At 36.1% G+C, this 24,827-nt stretch overlaps 4 protein-coding genes across 10 annotated transcripts; all 4 read right to left on the minus strand.

The window, feature by feature from the left end:
* Nucleotides 1-1,107: 1,107 nt before the first annotated feature.
* On the minus strand, nucleotides 1,108-4,919 carry LOC113726060 (protein NUCLEAR FUSION DEFECTIVE 6, mitochondrial). 5 transcript variants are annotated; one of them, XM_027249546.2, is made up of 4 exons: nucleotides 4,652-4,919; nucleotides 3,593-3,717; nucleotides 2,790-2,823; nucleotides 1,108-1,470 (listed from the first exon to the last, which is right to left on the minus strand). In XM_027249546.2, the coding sequence occupies exons 1-3, from the start codon at nucleotides 4,801-4,803 to the stop codon at nucleotides 2,804-2,806; spliced, it is 297 nt and encodes a 98-aa protein (XP_027105347.2). In that variant the 5' UTR covers nucleotides 4,804-4,919; the 3' UTR covers nucleotides 1,108-1,470; nucleotides 2,790-2,803. The 5 variants fall into 5 exon arrangements, with proteins under 5 accessions (XP_027105347.2, XP_027105349.2, XP_027105346.2 ...); XM_027249548.2 differs by having other exon boundaries at nucleotides 1,108-1,695; XM_027249545.2 differs by lacking the exon at nucleotides 1,108-1,470 and adding an exon at nucleotides 1,955-2,252.
* A 1,613-nt stretch (nucleotides 4,920-6,532) lies between these two features.
* Nucleotides 6,533-8,762, minus strand: LOC113726062 (protein NUCLEAR FUSION DEFECTIVE 6, mitochondrial). Of its 3 annotated transcripts, XM_027249560.2 has the most exons (4): nucleotides 8,353-8,746; nucleotides 8,138-8,262; nucleotides 7,248-7,281; nucleotides 6,533-6,846 (listed from the first exon to the last, which is right to left on the minus strand). In XM_027249560.2, exons 1-3 carry the CDS (start codon nucleotides 8,502-8,504, stop codon nucleotides 7,262-7,264), a joined length of 297 nt encoding a protein of 98 aa, XP_027105361.1. In that variant the 5' UTR covers nucleotides 8,505-8,746; the 3' UTR covers nucleotides 6,533-6,846; nucleotides 7,248-7,261. The 3 variants fall into 3 exon arrangements, with proteins under 3 accessions (XP_027105361.1, XP_027105362.1, XP_027105363.1); XM_027249561.2 differs by lacking the exon at nucleotides 7,248-7,281 and having other exon boundaries at nucleotides 8,353-8,762; XM_027249562.2 differs by lacking the exon at nucleotides 6,533-6,846 and having other exon boundaries at nucleotides 7,252-7,669; nucleotides 8,353-8,757.
* Nucleotides 8,763-9,790: 1,028 nt separating this feature from the next.
* LOC113726063 (protein NUCLEAR FUSION DEFECTIVE 6, mitochondrial-like) lies at nucleotides 9,791-11,381 on the minus strand. Its single transcript, XM_072074404.1, has 3 exons — nucleotides 11,166-11,381; nucleotides 10,919-11,054; nucleotides 9,791-9,928 (listed from the first exon to the last, which is right to left on the minus strand). Exons 1-2 carry the CDS (start codon nucleotides 11,315-11,317, stop codon nucleotides 10,922-10,924), a joined length of 285 nt encoding a protein of 94 aa, XP_071930505.1. The 5' UTR covers nucleotides 11,318-11,381; the 3' UTR covers nucleotides 9,791-9,928; nucleotides 10,919-10,921.
* Nucleotides 11,382-13,330: 1,949 nt separating this feature from the next.
* Nucleotides 13,331-15,581, minus strand: LOC140004089 (uncharacterized). Its single transcript, XM_072074405.1, has 4 exons — nucleotides 15,262-15,581; nucleotides 15,031-15,112; nucleotides 13,956-14,132; nucleotides 13,331-13,841 (listed from the first exon to the last, which is right to left on the minus strand). The coding sequence occupies exons 2-4, from the start codon at nucleotides 15,040-15,042 to the stop codon at nucleotides 13,590-13,592; spliced, it is 441 nt and encodes a 146-aa protein (XP_071930506.1). The 5' UTR covers nucleotides 15,043-15,112; nucleotides 15,262-15,581; the 3' UTR covers nucleotides 13,331-13,589.
* Nucleotides 15,582-24,827: the final 9,246 nt, after the last annotated feature.

Here is a 24,827-nt window from a genome sequence, read left to right on the forward strand (position 1 = left end):
ATGGCATGAGTTGGTTACTCAACTCCTTTTTTTGGCTAAAAAGGTTTACTCAATTTCCTAAAACGAATCATTTAGACCACTTTCTGCTAAATTAACCTGAATTGCAAGTTTTTAGGGGCAAAAAAATGTTCAAAGAATGCCACCTCGGTCTCATCTCCATTCTTGACGTAGCAAGACCCTCTGCCAACTTGTCACCTCCACCACCTTCTCCCCTCTCCCTCCTCTACCACCTCTCATGCCACCATCACTCCCCTCTTCCTCCCTTCTCTCCTCCTTCCCAATCATCACCACTTCCTCTTCCTCTTTTCTCCCTTCCGCCCCCCCTCTCCTCCTTCCCCTTGCACCCCCTCTCCTCCCTTCCCATTCCCTTCTTTTCCTTGCTTCCCTCGCGACCAGATCTGGTTGCTTTGACTAGAGAGGGTGTACCAGAGGGTTATGCGATAGTAGCAGCGGGTGAAAGAGGAAAAAGATGATGTGTTGATGGTTTTTTATGTTATTTACATTATCCTCCTATGAAGTTTTGCTAAAATTTGGATTAACTCCTAAAGTTTGATTTTTCTTTTAAAAAAATTGTCAATTAGATATTGACATTTTTAATGTTGGAAACCCACAATAATAGGTCAAGTTTGCTTTTTTTCCGATTGATTTATTGGCTAAATTGGTTAAATTGATCCTACAGATTCGTTTTAGGAAATTGAGTGATCTCTTTGCCCAAAAAACATTCAATGACCAACTCATATCATTTTAAATAGTTTAATGATGATTTTGACTATTTACTCTTGTATCACCACCTTAAGCTACTTTTGATTGAAATTGCTGGAGAGTATTTCCGATAATACACACGATGATAGAAGGCAATTAATTGATTCTTAAATACGAATGATCATCTTGTCAAAGGTGATTATGCGAAGGTAGGCAAGACTCCTTACGAGGAAAAACTCGACCATAAAGGTTATCAAATCCTAGTTACAATCGGAACGTTTTTCAGCGGGGAAAGGATGGACGCCTATGCGCGACAAAGCACAACCTGCGGGTTTCTGTAGTTAAGCATCAAATATTCTATGTCAAAGATGGTGCCATACCTTTACTCTAAACATCAATAAGCAATGAGCACAATGTTTCTGGAATATCTGATCATGGAAAGACAGCTCTAAAATTGCCCCACACGAGTACCTTGAAAAGCCCCAATCCCCACAAAAGGAAGTTGACTCTACATCAAGAATAAACAGGAAAAGAAATAACCCTAGCATTTTCAGAATAAAGGAGGCATAACATGCTGCCCTGGAAAAGACAAATGGTTCCTCCTTGTTTAGGAGGCTACTTTAAGACTATCATAAACTAGGTTGACCTTTGAATTCCAGATACGAACAAGCAAAATAATTTCCCTACAGATGGTTACACTTTCCATTGACATCCATGGAATTATGACGATAATGCACCGCAATCCAAATCACTGAAACAGTCATCCATCTACAACAGAAGAAAAAATGGATCTTATACACGGTCATGTAAATGAATAGGTCCCTCCACAAGAATGAAAAGCTAGAAGATGCAACGAAAACATGAAACATGTATCGAAGTTGCTCATTAACTGAGTCTTGTAAAGATACTATACTAATTTTGACATGGATAAGACAGAAAGATCATAAGAAAATCTTCATGCCGAATGTCAACCAATGATCAGTAATCACAGCCCTAAAAAGAAAAAAACCAAGTCACAAAAAGTCACAAATATGGAAACTCTGCAGCCAAAAAAATCTTAATCATTTAAGTTGCAACAGGAGTAGAACAACTAGTTTCATGACTATGCTAAAGTGATTGGTAACATTCCCAGTCATGAATCCAGATAATGACATGTTGACCTGTACACTTCTGCAACTCTTTGCACCATTATAGGTTGATATCACACTAATGATATCTTTCCAACAGTTAAAACCAGTATTAGCGATCCAAATCAAGCAAGGAGACAAATTTCACATTTCCTAAAGTATATATCAAATAATCTTCTTAATCTAGTCTATACAGAACCTCTCTAAATTCATTGCTGAAAATGTAATAAAACATGGCTCCCAGAAAACAAACTTGACTAATGTCACATTTGTAGTTTTACACAAAGTAAGGCTGGCACTCAAAAGAAAACAACATCTAGAATAATATTATTTCTCCTCTGGAGCTAATCCAGTGCTCTCTCCTACAGCACATGGATAAAAACTTCGCTTGGACATCCAATCATCATACATCATCGTTGCAATCTGAGTGAATACCATGTATTAGCATGATCCTTATATGATCAAATAACTGCAATGGAAAAGGTAAAAATTATACACAAAACCAGATTTGGTCCCTCAGATGATTTGATTCTGTTATTGCATTGCTCAAATATGATATTTTACTAACCATTAACATGAAAAAGCAACATTAGAGCAAATCTGTTGGCATTGTAATAGAAGGAAAAAAATGAAATGACTAATGAAGAGCATCAGATCCAATATTTCTGTCGACTTTTACAACCCCTAAACCAAATCCACATAATGGTACAACAGTTAATATACTCAAGGGACATATACCTACATGCTTTCATACTGAAATATGACCCTATGGTGTTCTTGGATCCTGATCCATAAGTTGTAGGAAATAGTCTTCCATAATGCGTACTAAAGATAAACTTTTGGAAGGGAAGAAAGAAGTCCTATTAAATTTTAGAAATGAAGCTCTCTCACAAGTTGCAGAAAACAATGAGAAAATACGTCACAGTTCAATGTAACAGAAAGAAATCCAAATCACTGCACCTCCTTTAAAATCTTCATCTAGTCCTCTCCTGCCCTACAAGATGAAAAAGAATATGCACTCTTTTATTTTGAGAGGGGAGGGACCACAGAATACTAAAATAGAATGAAGAAAAAGGCCCCACCAGCAAATTGTGAAATTAATACGCGATTTACCTAACTTCATCCCAAGGGTTATCCACATTAGAACCCAAATGTACTTGACAATAATATTTAACATTCTCAAGTATGTCTTTTTATACTTAAAGAAAGAATCTAAATTGGGATCATGTCCCTCTTTCAACAGAAACAGATGGACAGAGTTCCAAAATCAAAGAATTGAGACAATTTAAATCCTCCAACTGTGAAATTTCTTAACAACCTGCTACCTTGCAGCCATATCTCTATCTCACGAAGTCCAGGTAACTACATAAAGACCAAATCAAAGAAAATCAAAAGAATAGATCCAGAATATTATATGCAATAAAATACGGAAAAGAAAACAACCACTTTAAAATTTGGAAAGGTATAAAGACCATTTACTCAAAGAAAATGGGATCACAACTTTGACAACCAATCTCCAGATTGCAGATAACTTTGAAAAACTTCACTAGATTACTATAGAGATCATACGAAATATAACAAGCATTTTTTTTTCTTATTTCTTTGCAAGGAAAAGGTTTGGATGGAATTCAGATCATTAGAAGTGAACCGTCATCCTAACACACAAGAGTGCGAAGAGCTTTAACACCACTAGGTTATTTCCAATCCAAGAGCAAATGAAAACACAAATAATTACGACTAAATTAACTCAATTAGAATATCACCTTCAAGAGTCCAACCGTAGCTCCGCGGCGAAACGGAAAGCATTGAAGTTAGCAATGCAGAAGCTGTTGCAGTGTGATAAGGAAGCATCGATTCCATGCTAACACTGCTCATTTCAACTGGTGACCTGGGAATACAAGTACATGGGATTATTTACCCAAACGGTGCTTCTTTATTAAAAAGTAGAAAACCTTGCTGGTTTTTATAGATTTCCAAAACCATGGAAGTTTACTTATGTTATCCAAGACAAAAAATTTATTTCTTCTTCCCTTCAACTAAATTTATCTTGGCACCTGTTCCTTCAACAAGCCCAATCTTCTCCCTCTGCCTTCTTCAACTGATGCAATCTTCTGCCTCTTCCTTCCTTTCTCATTCTCTCCTTTCTTAATCAGTATCGCTTTTGCCCTATGCGCCTTTTTTCACTAAATTTTGTTTCCTCTTTCTCCGGCTATTATAACTGCTCTGCTATCCTTCGAGGGAAATTTTGCAAGTGTTGACTGCCTCATAAGTTAAATTTTGCCTAAATTTTGAAGAATTATTCATCGTTGTGGGAGGTTATAAATAAGTCCAATGAGCAGTGTGCTTGAGTTTGTAACCATCATGTTCCGAGAAGATTAATTTTTTACTCTGTGATCTGTTGTTTCCTTGGCTTTCTTCTGATAAGAATAACAGTTTTATAGCACTCTTTCTCGTAATCTGGAATCTGTTTTTTTTTTTTTTTTTTTTTCATTTTTCATGTAATGTATCATGGGAATAAGATCAAGTGAAGGCAGGCAGCAAACCTGTGGAAAATGGAAGTCGACTTCCTCTTCAAAATCCACTTCTCAAACTACTTAGAATTTGCCTTCTGAGGAGCCGGCTTCATACAAATAGACTTTAAAGAGTCGACTTCTATATTTTTTTGAACTCTATTAAAACCAAAACCTCAATAGTAAGATAAATAGCCCCACGTACAATCACCACACAAGAACATATCCCCATCTTCTCGTTCGAGAATTACTGAATGCTGAGTAAACATAATGCAGAAATTAGAAAATTAATTGCAATTAAAGTTTTAATACCTGAAGAAGCGAGCGGAGAGGGGTTTTTGAGCAGGGATGCGGAAGGGGGAGGAAGAGGGCTTCGACTTGGCCCCAGTAACCACTTTTGCCGCCACAGTCCGGGCAGAAGTGGTGGCGGAGCGAAGCATAGTCCTACTGGCGATGGCGGCCATGGATGGGCGGCTGAACGAAGAGGAGTGAGGACGCCGAAGAGAAATGGGAGAGAGATGGCCCTCTTTCGCACTGCGCCCAGGGTTTTGGGATCTGGATTTTGGGGGTTTAAGCCAGAAAAGCCTTCTCACCTTTAGATTTAAAAAAAAAAAAAAGAAAAAAAAGAAAAGAAAAGGGGAACCGGGCAAGCCAGTAACCAACGCATTTACCATCTCAATCTATGGCTCTACAACATTGAGCCCAATTACCGGCTGCTAAATTATTATATTTTCCTAATTACTTCCCCCATAAAATTTGACTATGTGCTGTTGTCAACTTATTCTAATTTTGTAGAATTATTCTTGAAAATCAGATTTTTCAGAATAACTTAAGTGCTCTCGTTTACTGTTAAAAAAAGCTATTTTAATAGATGTTCAAAAGAAAAAAAAAGTAAAAAGCTGATTTTGACAACAAACATAACCATTTACCCTTATATGCTACATAACTGAATTTTTGTACTAATCAAATAATTTTTGATGTAATTAATTAATTTTCTCATGAAGATTAAACGGTAGATGAGTAAAACAAGGGACATGGATGAATTTGGAAGTGAGATAAGAATAGAAAGAAAATGGGAACATCGTAAAAAGTTATCTAATTTTTAGATAATTTAGTAACTATGTTAAAATTTGAAGGATAATTTTGTCTATATGAAGAAGTACCTTGCGACCTGTACCTGATCTTCAGCATTTCTTTGGCCGAAAAAATATGTAAAATCAGTCTTTAAAATTAGTTGAGAATAGAACAAAATAGTTTTTCGAAAATCAAGTAAGTCAAGGGACTTTAACCAAAATGAAACTAAAAGATTATTTCATTCTTAATGGTTATTTAATTAATTGTTGGTTTGGAACATACGTGCTGGATTGGAATCAAGGACGTTTGCTTTAAATTTTGCGCAAGATAATTAATTCTAAAATGTGATTACAAGAAAGCAAAAAAAAAAAACTTTTCAAAAATCAAAAGGTAAAGTCAGGTTTTCCAAAATCAGTTCAAAACTTGGCTTATGTAAATCAAGGCTCATGCCACTAATAAATACTCCTGAATACCTTCTTGCGTTGTATATAAAGAGAAATTTACATGCTCTTGCAATTCACATCAAACTTGACTTGGTTGGAGTTCATTTAAATTTATTTCGCCAACTTATCAAACCAACATGTATGATAATTGTGTCTGGTACAATTTGTATAAAATGTTCAAGAAATAGTGCACAGGCAAAAGCCACATAATAACACAGTCTAATCAGCCAGAATAAAGAACCAAAGCAGACTTGGAACTTCGACAATGCTTCAACCGAACTAGAATTGTGAACCAACTTTTCATGGTACAAACGAAGAAGGATTTGAGCCTCTGCATGATATATGTTGTCATATATAACCGTGGTTTAGAATACGCTTTCGCAAGGGGAATTACTGTGGCCGAAAATTGAACTGAACAATGAAAAGGGGAGGTGGACGGGCGGGTAGGTTGTTATGTATGTTTTGGCATTACCTGATCCTGATGAGAGAGTTTGTATCTTCTTAATGATGAGAGAATTTGAAAAGTTTTTATAGAACAAGTACCACGGTACTACACCATTAGGACAATCAGTTAACAAAGTGACACAGAGACCTTTCTATGCCAAAAGTGGATTCGATCTTTTTATGGACTACTGTATATTGAGCCAGAAGGCAAACCTTCAACAACTTTCAAATATGGAGACATAAGAACAACTGATAGAATTACTGGGTAATGCGGTAATTTGTTCGAAGCATACTACTTCTAATTGTTAAACAAACATACGGTTGCTGCTAAACAAAATGACTAGACAAAAAATTTGACCGCGCATCCGTATGTGCTGCTGGCAAGATACCATTTGAGAAAATCGGGTTGAAAAATGATGATGATGAGAAACCACGAGAAGGCGTTTTGGTAGAGTTGTCCCTATCATGCTGAGACACTGCCAGAGGTTTAAGTCTCAGGTTGGTGTTTCAAAGTGCGAGTAGCCATCTATTTGGTGCCCCAATCACCTGAAAGAACTAGTGATCATCAGCTTATGAGGTTGAATCAATTTAGTGAACAGCGTGAAATTGTGGAGTCTAAAACCAGTTATTCTCCTTAAAGGCCACTGATCCCTTTGTCGGCCATTCTTCTAGTCAATCATCCTTGTTGAAATTACCATTACATATATATATATATATATATATATATATATATATATATATATATATATATATATATGCAGAGAACACATTCTGGAAATGACTAAAAAGTCATCACCTTCCTGATCCAAAAACTTCAAATGACAAAGTAATCTTTAGAAAGCTTTCCCATGTTGAATTTAAGAAAGGAAATTTTGCAACTGCTGTGGGAAACAGTGGCGGAGTACTTTAGAATTGAACATGTCAGGAAAAAATTTAAATTGTTTCACCTCCTTTTCAATCTTCAGCTAGTCCTCTCCTTCCCTACAAGATGAAAAGAATGCACTCTTTTTACAACAGAGGTGGGGAACAAAGCAGACAAAGAATTGAGAAAAGGGAGGATCTGGACAGAAATTTAAGATGCAGGTATTCGATATTCAATTCCTTCATTCCTGAAGATGAACCTAATAGTTTATATATTGGGCTTGAAACACGAAGTCTGAAAATTTTGCAGAGTACATATTTGTCTACTTGAAGAAAGAATCTTTATCAAAGGATCATAATCCTTAACTACCTATGAGCACATACATCAATTTCACAGAATTCAGAAAACAAAAGCAACTTAAACAGTCTAAACCCGAGCAACTTGGGACATTCTTAACAATCTGCAACCTCAACGCTGCCACATCTCTATCTTATGAAGTCCAGATAACTACAAAAAGGCAGAGACGAGACAAAAGTAAACCAAAAGAGAAAAATCCAGAATGTGTTTTACATGCAATGAGCAACAACGCATCAAAATGAGAAAACCTGAACATCCCATCGATTAAAGGTTCATATATAAAAGCCCAGAATCACCAAACTGTCAACAAACAATCTGAAAAGGATAACTGCACGCAAAATAAGTCCTCTACTTCTTTACAATAGTATTCAAAAATCTGTAACGCTACATGGTACTTATTCAATCGTACTAAAAGTTTCCTATGTGACTCACGTGGCAGAGATTGTGGTTCTCGTAGATTCCATTTGTATGGAAAAACATACATTATGCTTTCCACATTTGCCAAAGACATAACAATAATCCCATATAGTAATTCAACAGAAGAAAAAGATCCATAATCTTGTACAAACAAATCAAATATGAATTATCAATTGACATACACTTAATTTCACAAATTACCATCAAGAGCCCAATCGTAACTCCGAGGAGAAACGGAGAGCATCGAAGTCAGCAATGCTGAGGCGGTTGCAGTGTGATATGGAAGCATCGATTCCAAGCTGACGCAGCTCATCTCAACCGGCGATCTATAAATTAAACCACAGAAAAACATATTTCCCATTTCGTTAGATACTGGTATTATACCGAGTGAATAAGTGAACTCAAATTAAATTCACCTGAAGATGCGAGCGGAGAGGGGTTTTTGAGTGGGAATGCTAAAGGGGGAAAAAGCGGGCTTCGGCTTGGCACCAGTAACTACTTTTGCCGCCGCAGTACGGGCAGATGTAGTGGCGGAACGAAGCATAGTCCGAGCGGCGACGGTGGCCATGGTGGCGGATTAACCAAACAAACCTGAATTAGTAGCAAACCTGAATTAGTAGGGTTTAGACTATTAGAGAAGTGGCCGTCCTTCGAACAGGTCCAGGGTTTTGGGGGACTACAACAGGGGAATATACTTTTCTTTTCTTTTGTCTTCTGTAAATCTCATCACTGTTCGTAGAAGATCGAAAGGAAGTTTAATTCCGGTTAAGCCCTTCAAAATATGTTTGTGTATCAATTAAACCGTCTCAACATACAGGTTTGCAGTTTGGTCCCCCAATATAAGAGGTCGTGATAATTGCTAATTAGCCACCTTAAACACTAGCTTTCTACTTTCAGCCCCTGAAATTATTGCAGTTTTATCATTCTAAATGTCATGCCACCTTGGCCCCTTCGATAGGCTTGTAAGAGAGCAGTAGCACTAAAACAAAGAAACAAGTTTGAAGGGCAAATTTGTAGGCGCATCAGGTTTATTCATGGTTGCTAGAAAGATTTTGAATATGAGCAGGCGTCTAATACATTCAGGAAGTAAGCAGTTGTCTGCTTGAGCATTTCAAAGATGTTTAGATCCTCATCAATCTTCATTTTTTTGCTAGGAAAGAATATTATTGCTACTAACTGAAAAGCTTTAGTGAGAAAGCGCACCAAATGAAAGATTTACCGAACATGACTCAAGAATGAACGGGACTGGTCTAGGTAAAATTCTCAGCAAAGATGTACAGAATTATCCATTAGGAACATCAATCAACCCTCGTCTTAGAATGGATTACCAATAAAGATGCTAGGCCAATCATAGTATTATCTTGAGGGTCTTTTACGTATTATCATCTTCTCTATGGCATTTGCAACCATTGGAAACAGAGATCTCTGTTAATCAAATCAATCTTCGGGTAAATAATTTCCTGTGCTGTCTGAGGTAGACTGCTCTTGGAAACTCCGAGCTTCTCCGTTCCCAAGTCGTCTTCCAACAAGTCACCATAGGACATTCTGATATTAGAAGAACGATGCTGTCAAACAGTTCTATTGGAAACCAAACTAAAGCTACCAAGAAATTTCAAGTACTAAGACAAAACCAAATTGCGAGAGAGCTCAGCTCCAAGCAATTTCATTGCGGTAAAATGCAAACTCTACAACACTAGAGCTGGCTAAGGTAGTATGAATATGTAATGTTGATGTTTTGATTACAGAAGCATGCGAACGTAAGATCAGAAACTGGAAAGAAAATATTCACTACTATAAATGTGGAATTTGGTTGACAAGTACATCAACGTAGAGCCTGGAAGATAAAAATGATGAGAAACTAGGTGAGGGCGCTTGTGTAGAAGACAATAATTCTGCCGTTGCTGCAGGTGTTACCCGAGAGTTCTCCACAGCTCAAAGTCCCATGGTGAAGTTTCTGAGTCCAAGTGGCTGCCTATTTGGTGCCTCAATAACCTGATATAAAATATTGATCATTAGCTAAAATGAGCTTAAATCAATTAGGAGAGAAGTATTACTTTTCCAGAGTTTAAAATCAGCAGTTCTCCAGCCGAAGGTTGACGATTCATTTCTCATTTAACTTGTGAATTATGCGTATTACACTACCGTTTCGTACACCGGCAGAAAACACATTTGAAGTGGCCTTATGGTATTATTGCCTTGCCATTCCAAAAACTTTCAAATGCTTTTCGGTTGATAATCAAACTTAAGAAGCCTTGCTCATATTGAATAAGTTTTCCTGAAAAATGATACTAGAAAATACTGGCAATGTACTTTAGAGTTAAATATAACAGAAATGAATTTCAATTAATTCACCTCCTTCTGCCATTCAAGGTATAATGAGCACACACTTTTACTTCGGGAGGGAGGGATAGAGAAAACGCAGAAGAGTGGGAGGATCCCGACAGAAGCTGAAGATATAAAATATTGTATTCGACATCTTCATCCTGAAGATTATCTCCTTCAACACATTCAACTTCCAAAAGAAAACAACGAGATGATGTAAATTCTAGAAACCATGGACTTTCTTAACAATCAGTTACCTCGGTCTAGCCATATCTCAGTCGTTATTGAGTCCAGATGATTCCCAAAGGGACCAACAATGGAAGAAGAAAAAAAATTACTTACATCCAGGACGTAGCCAACAGGAAAGGAGAAACAGAACCTTGAAAAGAGACGAGCTAAACAACCTATTTATCAAACAAACTGAGGGCATAAATCCCAAATTTTCTGAAAAAGGCACCAATTTTCATCAAAAAGCAAGTGGCCATTGACACCCTAAGATTTCTATGCTCAGATAATGCAGCAGCTGGTTTAATACTGCAAAAACAGATTGGGAATTTGAATGTGAATATCATTTTCCATTCACCACCAAAAACACTCAACACGTTTTTCTAACGTTAAAAGAGTAAAATGAATATATGTTAACTTCAAGTGGAAAAATACCTATCAAGAATCTTGGGACCAATTATAAGTCCAAGGAGAAACCTCGGAGAGCATAGAAGTTAGCAATGCCGAAGCGGTTGCACTGTGATAAGGAAACATCGATCCCACGCTTATACAGCTCATTTCAACTGGGGACCTATAAACACCACCCCACAAAATCATCTTTCCATATTTCCCATTTCATTTTAAAGATTATATCCTATTGCATCTGGAAAAAAAAAAAAAGTGATTATATCTACCTGACTACCTGAATATGCGAGTCGAGAGGGGTTTTTGACCGGGGATGCGGAAGGTTGAGCGACTGGGCTTTGGCTTGGCCCCGGTAAAAACTTTCGCCGCCGCAGTCCGGGCGGATGTGGTGGCAGAACGGAACACAGATCTAGCAGCGCTGGCGGCCATGGTGGCTGAACAAAGAGGTCGAACGAGGGTACGGGAGAAATAACTTTCGAATGAGGGTCCTGGCTTTGTGAAGGGTTTAAGCGACAAAAAAAAAAAAAAAATACGTAATAATAATAATTAAACCTTTTCCCTCTTTCTTTTTACGCCCCTTCTTTTTCCAATGTTCTATTGAAATATTCTATGGAAATCATTAACCAATAATCTTGTGCAATTTTTCCCATGACCAAAAAGCCTTTTTACGTGGGTCCTTTCCCTATTTTGTAGTTTCAACTTTCAAATATCAAGTATCAACTAATTTTTGGAATGGTCATGTTAGAATGTATTTAATTTCAGGTTCAGACAGAATTTATAATTGTTATTATTATTATTATTGTTATAAAAGCAAGAGTTCTTCTACTTACAATCATTTTCACCTTTCAAAAAAAAATCTAGGTAATAAATTGTAATAATGCTTTGCTGTGTCTTTCAAAAAAAAAAAAAAAAGGGTACAATCCAAGTAGTACAAGATAAACTGTAACATGAATTCCATCTTGTAATATCGAAGTTTCCATAAATTGTATACAAATTCTTTTCAAAATGATTATGTACTTGAAGATAATGGGATTTCCTTAATTAACACGTTTTACTCATAAATGAAATACTTTTGAAGATGACAGAGGTAAAATGGGATGGAATACTTCTAATACTGATAACACCATCTTACAATAAATGAAATAAAATTATTAGTCTTATTAAAAGTGCATGGGGATGGGACCTTTTGGGATGACTTTCCAAAGCCAAGGATTTTATTGGTCGTAGAAAAGTTTCATTCTTCTGATTTTTTGCTATGATATCCGTTGCATTCAAAAGAAATTGGCTTTTAAAGGATTGAATCAGATATTTATACTTGAAGATCCATCCTTCAAAGCAAACCACAATAAATATTAGAAACTCTCATCCTTTTTACTTGGAAAATGTTCTGAATATGGCACAAAAAGTTTTAAAAATTAGGGAACTTTTAGGCAAATTTTCAAGGTTGTTACTATAATCTTTGCTACTATTATTTTCACATTTATGTTTAGATATATGGACAAATTTGTGATAAATCTCTACCATATCTATATCCTCTTGCTAATTAGCCGTTTAAGAAGATAATTATTAGTGTTAATTCCAGTCATGCTCTTATGCCCTCTAAAAAGAATTTCAATTTGTTCCTTAAAATCCAACAATGCATCTGCTGAGCACCTCTCGTGCTAGTTTTGCCAAAATAACTTCCAACATTACAATTGCCTCAGCCAAGCAAATACTTAGACCCTGTTTGATAACTAAGTTCAACACTTAAATTTAATATATTTAGATCTTAACATATTCAGATCTTTTGATAATGAAAAATTGAACATCTGAATTATTAAAATGACACTGAATTTTTTAGGCAAAACTTGTTCTCAAAATTAAGTGATAAATTATTCACTTATTATTGAATGTGATATGCACTCAAATGTATTAGATTTAATATTTAACAATTCAATAATTTAATGGATCCAGATTTCAGATTTCAAACTTCAATTTTCAGATTTCAATTTTATCAAACTCACCCTTAAATCTTGTTTACTCAATCAGCCCTTTAATTATGAAATTTGGTCCAATCCACCCTTTCACAAAAAGACAGTGCTATGTTTAGCCCACTCTTTGTCAGAGCAATTCAAAGATTAGATACTGCCTTCCGTAAACTGGAATTTTAAGCCTTGAAACCAATAGTTATGTCAAACATCCGAAGGATCTTTAGTGTCCTTTATTATTAGATTTTTTTGTGTGTGCGCTTTGGTGTAACTAAAATTTCAATTATGCAACAATTATCTACTTGAGAATTTATAAGGTTTTTTTTAAAAAAAAAAAAAAAAAATCCTAAGGTACAGTCTTTTGAAGTATCTTTGTGCCCATCTTTCCTCCTGACTTGACTGTTTCGAGCAGAGGAAAGTCCAACTAGAATTGCTTAGTGTTTTACAATATTCAAAATGGTGCCCATAGCTGAACTTGGCTAAATAATGATGCGTAATCCTTTATTTCTCTTACCTAAGTTGACTTGAAGAAACTTGAACTGGTCATGTATTCTGTTACCTAACTTGATACAAGAAACTTGAACTAGTCCTCAGGACAAAGCAGCAAGCAGCTGATTTGGAAAAATTTACAGAAGAACAATTACAAATGAGTCATCCAATAGGGAAGCAATCAAAGGTGTGTGACGATCATTTGGATCTCAAATATGGACCAAAAATAGATGTTTGGTCTCAAATTAATGCCTTGAGGTGCTTTTACTTCGGCTCATCTTCTCTATGACATTGTGTAATAACGGGACACAAAGCCCCTGAGATGTTTCCACCCCAGGATTTCTGGAGACCTCTGCATTTGATCTTCCACTAGATAAACTCCTATGCTGTCTGAAGTCATTTGTACTCGGGAACTGCAAACTTCCTCGGCTCGCAGGTTTTATTCCTATAAGCCGTCCCAGCGGCACACTCTGATCTTGGAAGAATGATGCTGTGGACTAGTGCATATTGAGAAAAAAAACAATACCAGCCAAGAAACTACAAAATGAGAAGGGGATACTCACACAATGAAAAAACAGTTGGGAAAGAGCTGGAAGCAATTTTTAGTGTACCTCAGTATCAAGATTGGAGGATGAAAATGAGGTGAAACTGGGACTGGGAGAGGGCATTTCTGAGGACAATTCGTTTGCTGGTGCTGCTTGTGCTGCTGCCTCAAAGTTGAGTGTGGCTCTAAGTCTCAGATTAATGTTACCTAGCCCAAGTGGCCATCCGTTTCTTGTCTCCATTACCTGAATAGGACTATTTATTGGCTTACATAGTCGCATACTAGGAGGTTCAATCGAATTAGTAACAAAAATTAACTTGTATAGAGGATAAAATCAACAGTCGCGATGATGAGAAGGTCGTGGATTCCTTTGTACATCCGTTTATCAGGTGAATAATCGGTGTTACAAGCTTATTACTACATGTAAGTCTACCCAAACACCACATTTTCAACTGTTTCTGATCGATCGAATACACGTTCAATCATCCACAAAACAGGATGGTTGCAAATTGAATCAGTCAGTCCTGCAACTTTAATTGAAGGTAAGCATGTCTCGTACTAATGAAGCAGTGAGAAAACGGAATTTTCAACAAGATTCAAGCGATGGCACTAGGTATTTTTGCCTAGCAAATCGCCCAAGTCTTTAACCAATGGTTAAGTAGTAGTAGTAGTAATGGTAAGATGGACCAATGCAAATGCACGGTTTTGAATTCCATCCAACTTTCTTTTGTCCTAAGTACCAAGATTTAAACGAAGCAGGTATATATGATGATACAGCATAGATTCCTCCAAGCCAAATATTCTCAAATTCATCTGTAATTCGAAATTCTGAGCCGGATTACTCAGATTTTTCTCAAGTATCCAACTTATTCTCCACCTAATCCTTTGAACAGTAGAAGATGAACCACAATTACCAGATGATTTCAGAAGCAGAGACTATGTAATACTTCTTAATTTCCAGCAAGTGCAAATAAAGCAGCAACATAGGGGAAAAAAAAGCTTTAACAACCAAAAAAGGTTCACAGCTTCAAATTCAAAGAACGAAATATATCTAGCGACAGCAAATTAACAATATCAATTAAATCCATGATGCTATCAGCAAACTAAACCATGATAAAGACTGGTTTGTAAATTGTAAGTACCTCGACAACCATGTTGCAGACCAGAAAGAAGCCTCTGTGCTGGGAGAAAGATGAGCAATGATGATGATCACAGAATCATCCCCTAAAAGGCAAAAGCAAAGAGGAAAGCTTGTTAGGTAAAGACCAGCAAATACGTTGAAAGAAGCTTTCTATCTACACACCCCTCACATTCTTCCTTGAAACAATTTATTAGGTAGTGCCACCAAAATTGATTAGTCCTTATGGTCCCACCTCAGAGTTTCAGTCTTTGTACCATAGCACTCTTCCTTGTACAGTTGCACCTCTCGTTTCTCGTTTGCTTTCCGAGCTGATAATTACGTGTATCCATGGAGGGCCCTTTTGGCTGCTTTAATCTACCGCCATTGTTCCAAGCGGTTGAAGGGTTTGAATTGAAGTTGCTTTCGGTTTGCCAATGTAAGGTGTTGAGTCTACTTACGAATTATTTGCAATTTGAAGCAATTAAGATTGAGGGGCCGATTCAACTGTCAGATAATTATGGTGATTGAAGAGCTGCACTTCAATTTGGTGGAATAAAACTACGGGGATGAAGTGATATAAGAAATAATTATGTGGGTTGCTGATTCATTGACACCATGCATGGTCGGTCACCTCTTTGTATCTTTTCGGTATACGGTTTTTTTTTTTTTTCTTTTTGGGGTATATAAGACAGTAGTACTTTTTTTTTTTTTCTCGGGTAAGAAAGAATTTGGGTGATTCGACTTCGGCCGCCATCAAAGTCAAGGGCATGCTATGAACTATAAGTCACTAAGGAATTCTACAGCCCCTTTAGAGCAAAATTCACTATTTGATATGAAATAATCGTAATAAATCCTTGGATTATTTCAAGAGTTAAAATCACGAAATGATATAGTAAAATATAAATGGATTAGAATCATGGGTATCATATCCAAAAAAATAGGAATGTCAACGGGGTGAGGGTGGGATGGGGATCCTTTCCCCACCTCCCGCCCTGCAGCCTACTATTTCCCCCCGCTCCTATCCTATCTTGCTGTCCACTAGTTCCCCCTCCCCCTTTCCATCCCCACCTCGTCATGCTTCTCTCACGGGGCACCTACGAGGGAGAAGCAAAAATTTTTTTTTTTATAATTGATTGTAGTTAAATTTTAGCCAAAAATTAAGTACTTGAATATTAATATATCACCAAATCATTATCCACTATAATTTTATAATTGAAACTCATAAAAATAATAAAATAAAAGTTATTTGAATACAATCCAACATGATGAAACAAATACAACTAAAGTAGTAAAGTTTTCACTTTTGAGACAAATATAATCATCAAATCATTATTGTGTTTTTTTTTAAGAAAAAAAGTGTTAATGTGTTAGTTATAATTAGGAATTTAGTATAAATATATTAGTAAATTTAGCATAACTAATTAATAATTTCTATTAGTAGACATGTACAATTATTAATATAATTGATAATATTAATTATATTATCTATACTAATATACATTATATAATACTTATAACTAATAATAACTAGGGGTGGCACCCGCGCTTGGCGCGGGAGTTGTAACTTGTGCGGGGGATGTAGCTTGTAAACGGAAATTGCAATCAATAGTAATGTAATTGTAAGAATTGCTATTGTATAGTTTGCCTACTCAATTAAGTCAACCATGTAGGTGATTATGCAATTGAAATTGTGGACTTATTATTGCATAGCAAATTAATCGTCATATAGATGAAAAGAAAGAAAAAAAGAAAGGTTATTGTAATAAAAAAAGAAAGGTTAATCATTATAGCAACTATTGCAGATTGGATGGATATCTATAACATAAATAAGTTGTGGTTATTGCTATAAGTCTACTTATAACACTGCTATCTTGAACAGCAAATGTACTAATGAGAAAACCTATTTGCTTTGTTCCTGTTGCTTCTTCTGAGGTTCTTTGGTAGCAAAGTTTAGATGTAGAGCCTATATGTAAAAGTAACATTTTGCTGTAACATAATCCTATACATGAATTTATATTTTCTGCTAATTGTATTTGAATTTTGACAGATATGTTAACCTCTTTCATAGGTGGAAAATGTAGTAGCATGTTCCTTATGTTTCTACATATCATCCTTTCCTTCAAATATTTTTACTTGTTCACTGTGTATTGTGTTTGCATTAATCACCACAGTTTGTAGTATTCAGTATATAATCTCCTTTTCGACATCCAACAATAATTGGATTACACAGTTTTTTGTTAGTGGATTTTAGTAAGGTAACAAAGATGTCTATCAACTGTAATACTTTTTAATATCTGTAACTTATCATTCCTCATTGATGCAGATTTAATGGAAGAGGTAAGTCTATTTTGTTTTGATGCTTTGCGTTTATTGTAAGCATCTCGTTGCTTCTGTCGAACTTTTTCTTTATCTTCCACTGATAAGGCAGCGTACTTTTCTCTAGCCTTTTGATTGTGAGCTTGTCTTTTACAATTAAGTTTATCAGTAGTTTTTGATATCCATCCTAAGTGCTAACACAAATAGAATAAGCCTTTAAATTGTGACCATAGCTACTGCAATTCAATAAACACATAGCCATGCACATAATTTGGAAGAGAGGAAATAAGGCTAATTCCAAAGTCCAAATTGCAGTGGTCAGATGCAATTTGCCATGGTCATTAACACACAAAAGAGAAGAACACACAAATTAAAAGGCAGTTAAAATAATAGCAAGTCATGCACACCAAAATAATGAGTTAATTGTAACTATTATTTGATATAATATGTCAAGGACAGAAATGCTGTTGGAAAGTACCTTGATGACAAAGTTTCTGTAGTACAGTTCTCTTGCTTCTTAATCTGCAAAACAGGGAAATTACATAATAAAGTTACAAATATAGTTGGCCTTTCTAAATGGAACGATGAATTCACTAGTTCATTTAGATATTTGATATGCACACATCTGGTATGTACATGGAAAAACACAGAGCAAAAACCTTGCCCATTTAGTTAAGCACCTCATACAACCACACTTTTTGTTAACAACCCCTATTATTGTTGTAGGTTCCCAAAAAAAAAAAACTGCTCAGCAAATGCTTCAAAAAATCAAGAGGATTTCCGTTTTAGTTCAGACATGCTTTCCAATAGGTCTCTCATCTTCCGTCCATTACTATTTCATTAAATAACCTATAATTGCTTACTATAATCATCCAACTCTTTACCGCTCAATCAATCGGTTTTGTGAAACTTTAGAAGAGACAAAGTCTGCAGTTAAACTTCCACTATCAAATAGATAATTAATCGTGTTGTAAATGCATTCATGTTAGACTAATCATGACTTGCTCAATTGGTTTTGTGTAACTGCATTCAACATAAATGCATGCAACGTAATCCCTCCAACTCTTTTTGCAAGCTCCATTAAAAGACCTCTTTGTCTTAACTGCAACACTAACGGCCACTTTCAAGAGTAAAAGCTGGAACATCAGCCCACTAAGGGTAAGATAGGCAAAGTGCGCATCAATCTGCATATCATGCTGGTACTGAACCCTTACTTAGTTGTAAACTCCTGATGTATTGACTAACTTGCCCCTCAAAATATCAGATGAAAATCACCCAACAGTCAAATACCAACTCCTTTTTATATATATATAGGATAATATTATAAGTTTGTAACTAATTAAATTTAATATATTATATATAATTTTATATATATGTTTAATTTTTTTTAATGGGTAGCAGGGCAAAGGAGGGGACAGGGATATACTCCCCCGTCCCCTATCCCATTTTTTAACAAGGGGAAAAATTCCCCTGCCCCACCCCAAGGCATTCACTCCAATTGTCATTCCTACCAAAAAGAATTGTAGCATTTTCCTAAATTACTTACAAAGTACTTTCATAATATCCATTAATATAATCCTCACATTTGTAACTGAATACAAACATAATCTTTACATTAGCAGCTGAATTCCATACACAACCTTTAATGAGAAAATTGTTCGTTCGTACCAATTCAACTAAGGCATGGGTAATACTAAGTACGCCTAAGGTCAATGAAGAGATAGGTGGGTCCATTGCCAAAATAAATTTGATTTATTAAGGGGCAAGACATGTCTGATAATCTTATTTTTCGGACGCCTAACTTGCACTAAACTCTTTATGTTGTTGTCAAAAGCAAACTTAAGTCTTGTTTGATAACCCAATTCAGTACTTAAATTTAATGGATTCAGATCTTCACATATTCAAATCATTTGATAACAAAAAATTGAATACCTGAATTAATTAAGTGGTACTGAATTTCTTAAGTTAAACTTGCTTCTAAAATTAAATGATAAAATACTCACTTATCACTAAATGTGATATGCACTCAAATGTATTAGATTTAATACTTAACAATTTAATAATTTAATGGGTTCAGATTTCAGACTTCAATTTTCAAATTTTGATTTTGTCAAACACATCCTTAGAGAGATTAAAGGTCTCGGATTTGATTATTTTTTGTATGTACAACAAAACAAAACTATGGCAATCATATTAGTAATATCCAAAAAAGTACGCCGACAGTTAACTGTTCTGGACAACTGTCCAGCTACAATCCATGCAAAATTGGAGGACAACTGCCAGATAACATTCTGTCCAAAACTGGGAGAGCGACTGCGTAATTGCAGTATTGCAGTTGAATAGCTTGCCTGCTCCGTAGCGCACCAAAGCAATGGAGGTTCGGACTTCGGGGCACCATTGTACCAGCTTTCTAATCTCCTTCCTTTGATTAGGATAGCAATAAGAAAAGATAATGATAATCAGTGCTTCTATTTGATACCGTTTGTCATGCACTTGATTAGTGACGGACCGTATCCGACAATTGCTGTTGGATGCTATTCAGCAAGTTCATTTATAAAAATTTTTTTTTCTTTTTCTTATCCAAAAAAAAAAAAAAAAAGTGACAGCGATTTGGAGTACATCAATGCTGTATCCAATTAATCTATGATCTAACCACCATACATACATACATACTTCCCACACCAAAAAGAAAAAGGAAAAAAGATGGTGGGAGTCTTGGGGTGGATGACTTCAAATAAACGGTGGCATTTTGCAACCTCTTGAGACTCTATTTAGAGTCCATTTTGAGTTGCGGTCATTTATAAAGAAACACTTTTAACATAACACAACTGTTTCTAACAAAAATGCTTTTAAATTATTAAAAATTGGACTCCTTAAATTGTGAAAAATTACTTATCAAACACTTTACAAGTACTTTTAGTGCTTGTAAGCGCTTTTTTTTTTTTTTTCTCTAAACATACCACCATAACTCCAAACAGGTCTTATTCCTCACCCCACCTCTTCTCTCCTTCTATGGAAAAAAAAATAATGTTGATTTATGATCAAGTGCATACATTCTACTTTGCCAGTGTGTGCATAATAATTTACCCGATGAAATAATAATAAAACTCTATTCATGATAGAATTAGATCACATTTTTAACTCTGAATTGATATTAAAAAAAAAGTATAATCAAGTACGTTTTATAAGTTGTTTATTTTCCCCTTCTCTCCTGTTTATAAAATCTTTCAAAGTCATCGCCGTTATCAATACGTTTTCAAGTTCAAAATTTTCTCGGTGCAAATTTATGCTGATGCGGACATTCAATTTGAATTTATACATTGTTGGTCATCATTAATAAAGAGTTCGTCGAGGAAATTGTCAACGCGCGCATGGCAAGTACGGTGGCAATTCTCTGTAGATTTCGTAAAAAGGCTAATTAAAAAGAATCAACAAAAAGTTTACTCTTGGTAAAATAAACTATACTTATTCGAAAAATATGATTTAAGGGATAAAGGTAAAACAATTTTTAAAATCAAAATCTAAAATAAAGTGAAATACTTTAAAAAAATCTAATACTACTATAAAAACTTTGAAGTGTGACACATTTATGAGTTGCACTTTTCACCTCCTTCCCCACGCACAAGCAATAAATACGATCATTTGACAGTTGCCGCAGCGGAAATGGCACAACCACGCATTGGACTCTTGTTCTGGTTGTTGGCGGACTCCCACCTACAACGTTTTTCTAAAATCAACTCCCTAGTTTCCTTTTCACCCAAAAAAAAAACAAAACACACCCCATATATTTATTGCCAATTCGACAAACCCAACTGAAACGGCACTCTTACTCGACTTGTGACGGAAATTAACCGGTGCACTGATTGAGGGCCGCATTGATTCAAAATTTGCTGCAGATATCTTAAACAGCAAAATTGACCCCTTTTTGGAGGGCTCCGGTTGCATATTCTGATCGTAAAAGATTTAATCTCATGCTTCAAGGAGCTAATTATATATTTTGTATATCACCAATGTAATCAAACTGTTGACTTTATGATTAGTTATCTCAATAGGGTGGATAAAATTATTTTTGAGTCAAAATTTTCCCCTCATCTTCTTAGAATTGTAGAGGGGAAAATAAGAGGGGAAAGTTGACGATGAGAGTGTAAATTCTTATTTTGTTATTAAAGCTTGCTAGTTCTCCAAAAAAAAAAAAAAAAAGAAAAGAAGAAAAAATAACTGGTGCAGTATCTCTAGTTTGAAAAAGTATGACTGCATCATTTTTGCACCACAAGGAAATCATACTTTTAGAGTCCTGGATTTTAATCCCCATGTCTCCTCCTACTTCTTAAATTTCATCTTTTCAAAATTTGTTTTGAAAGATTACTTTAGAGGACTATAATTTTCAGCATATCTGTTTACTTATTTTCTCAGAACACGTTTCATTGAGTTCATTCTAAGGCTAGTATTATCACAAATATATAAACACAAACATGTACTTGTGAGTTAAAGTGCAACAAAACAATCAAATACTTGTCGATCTTCCTTGCATGTTCATCAAACTTTATGCCCTCAAAGAATTAGTTTGTAGTCGATGAGATTACAAGGCTTTGGTTTAATAATATAATAATAATACAATTAAACTTGAAACAATAGCAGTTAGAGAGATCCTGGAAATCGAGTTTTGTCTACTATACATGTTAGTGTTTGTCTTATTATTTGCGGGCTTGATATACTCTTGCATGTTGTAATACCATAATATTGGTCCAGCCATTTAGGGTTTGTCGTAGCATTATCAGAAAAAGAAAATGTTTGCAAGTGATTTCTTGGTTAGATAAATTTAGAGTTACCTTAGATTGGTTTTCCCAGAAAGAAGAAAAGATGGTAAAAAAAATTAATCCAACTGATATCATATGGAGGTCGCTGCGTCTTTGAGAATTATCAGTCCAATTACTTGAAAGTATTCGTCATGTTTCAGAACGTAAAAACAAGACAACAAATAATGAAGGCAAATCTGTTTAAGCTCCAACAAAGGTGCCAATTTGCTATTTGTGACAATGGCCTCCTCATTCCTCAGTATATTGTATAATTTGTGATGGTGGTTAAGTGGTGCAATGTCTCGATTTGAATAAGCACGCTAACCCTTTTTTTTTTTTTTTTAAGATAGGAAATAAAAATCTAACAACAATCTCCTAAATTGTTATCACATGGAGACCGATTGCGTCTTTGAGAATCATCAATCCAAGTATACTTCGCAAGGTATGAAAGTATTCTAAATAACTAATTTGACATTTCAAAGCTTAAAAACAAGACAATAAATACATGAAGGCAAGTTTGTGCAAACCTTCGACAAACATGCCAATTTGCAATTGGCTCCTCATTAATGTAAAACCCACCTGATACTTTTTCCTTCTTTGCTTTCTGTGTTTGTTTGGATAGGAGTTTATTTGGGTGATTTATTTGAAATAATTACTGTAACATTTTTTATGATGTGATGTACATGAGATAAAAATGTGATTGAAATTTGTGAAGTAAATTATTTTATTTCAAAACATTTCAACGCATTTTGGCTTTGGACCGTTGGTCTAAAAGTTCCGAGACTTGTGCATTAAGTGGTAGCATCAATTTCAAGCTGCAGCCAGTGGAAATGTCAGCCCAGCAGATATGAAGACATTATTGGAACGGCACCGTTTAAGGAATTGGGGAAATTACTGGGTGGAACGGCACCGTTTAGGAGCTTAGGGCAATTACTTAGCCAAACGGCATCGTTTGGCCAATTGATCAGTTAGTTACGATTAGTTAGTTTCTGACAATAAATGGGACCCACAGCTTGTAACAGATTTAGTTATCAGAATTGAATTTGTCTCCTTTTTCTCTCTAATCTTTTTTTCTCTCTCGCTACTCTCTCTCTCTCTCTCCCTCTTTCCCAGATTTCCTTTTCTTCTTTACTGATTCACTAACAATTCGCCACCATTGATTCAAGTCCCTGACAAATTGGTACCAGAGCTAGCGGAATCCTTGGACACAATCATGGCGGAAAACACCAGATTCAAGACCTTGGAAGAACAAGTGAGGAAACAGGAGGCTAAGCTACAAGAAATCATGGAGAATCTTCAATCTTCGCAATCGTCGCAGCAGCAGCTCAGAGGAGAGATTCGTCAAGAACTGGAAGAGAACAATAGGCGCATGGAAAGCTTGATAACTGGAATGGAGCAGAAATTTGGCGCTTTCTTGGAACAAAAATTCAGCTCAATCATGCTGAATGTGGCTGTTGCGAGGGACAAGCTGCCAGATGAAGAAGCCAGGGGAAGAACAGAACAGGCACCGCCACTGCTGCCGACTCCCCCTCCGCAATTCAGATTGCATCCAGACGCAGAAGTTACGCGTGCTTTCAGGCATGAAGGTAGAATTCTAGCGCCAAATCCCCCAAAACTTGATTTACAATTATTCTCAGGAGAAAATCCGAGAGATTGGCTGCGAAAATGTAACAAGTATTTCATTAACTACCAAATTCCGAATGAGCAGAAATTAGCCATTGTAGAGATGTATCTGGAGGGTAAGGCAGATAGGTGGTTCCAAGGGGTTAGGATTGAGAAACCTAGACTATCCTGGGAAGAATTTGGGGAGATTCTGTGTAAACGATTCAATGAGAATGGTTATAAGGACATAATTGAGGAATTCAACAAACTACAACAGGAAGGGAGTGTGGAAGAGTACCAGGAGAGGTTTGAGGAACTAAAGCCACTAATGTTGGCCAGGAACAGTAATTTGGATGAGAGCTACTTTACCTCCAGTTTCATCAGTGGCTTGAAAGAAGAAATTAAGCCTATGGTGAAGATGCTGAGACCGACTACACTATCAGAGGCCTTTGAGATCTCGCTGTGGCAAGAACGCAACATCAAAATCCAGATCAGAGGAGTTAGAGAAGGCCACAGAAATGTTGCAGAAAGTAAGTTTGGCATGACCAAAGGCACGACTCCTATGGCAGGCAGCACCAACACTTACCAGATACCCTCAACTGGAAATTTCAGGAACACCAGATTTAAGAATGTACAAACTGACCTTCAGGATTCTAAGAGAATTTCACCTCAAGAAATTCAGCACAGAAGGAGCCTGGGACTGTGCCTTAAGTGTGGGGACAAGTATGGACCTGGACACCAATGTAAGCCAGGACACTTAAACCTTCTGATCAGCGAAGAGGAGGAGGAATCAATGTTTGAAGATGCATTGGGAGAACAAGACGACCAAACTGGACACCCTGGTCAAGTGATGGACATGTCCCTGCATGCATTGTCGGAGGCCTTAAAAAGAAAGACTATCACACTGACAGGGAAGCTGGATGGAGAGGAGGTGTTGATTTTAGTAGATACTGGTAGCTCTGATAGCTACATCAACAGTGAGTTAGTCATTGGCATGGATATCAAGTACCAAATGGTTTCAAATCCTTTTTCTGTGATCATGGGGAATGGCACCTGTGTTAACAGTAATGCAATCTGTCCAAGTGTGATGTGGGAAATCAATCAG

Source organism: Coffea arabica, chromosome 2c, assembly GCF_036785885.1.
Source record: "Coffea arabica cultivar ET-39 chromosome 2c, Coffea Arabica ET-39 HiFi, whole genome shotgun sequence".
In the NCBI taxonomy this organism is placed as follows: domain Eukaryota; kingdom Viridiplantae; phylum Streptophyta; class Magnoliopsida; order Gentianales; family Rubiaceae; genus Coffea; species Coffea arabica.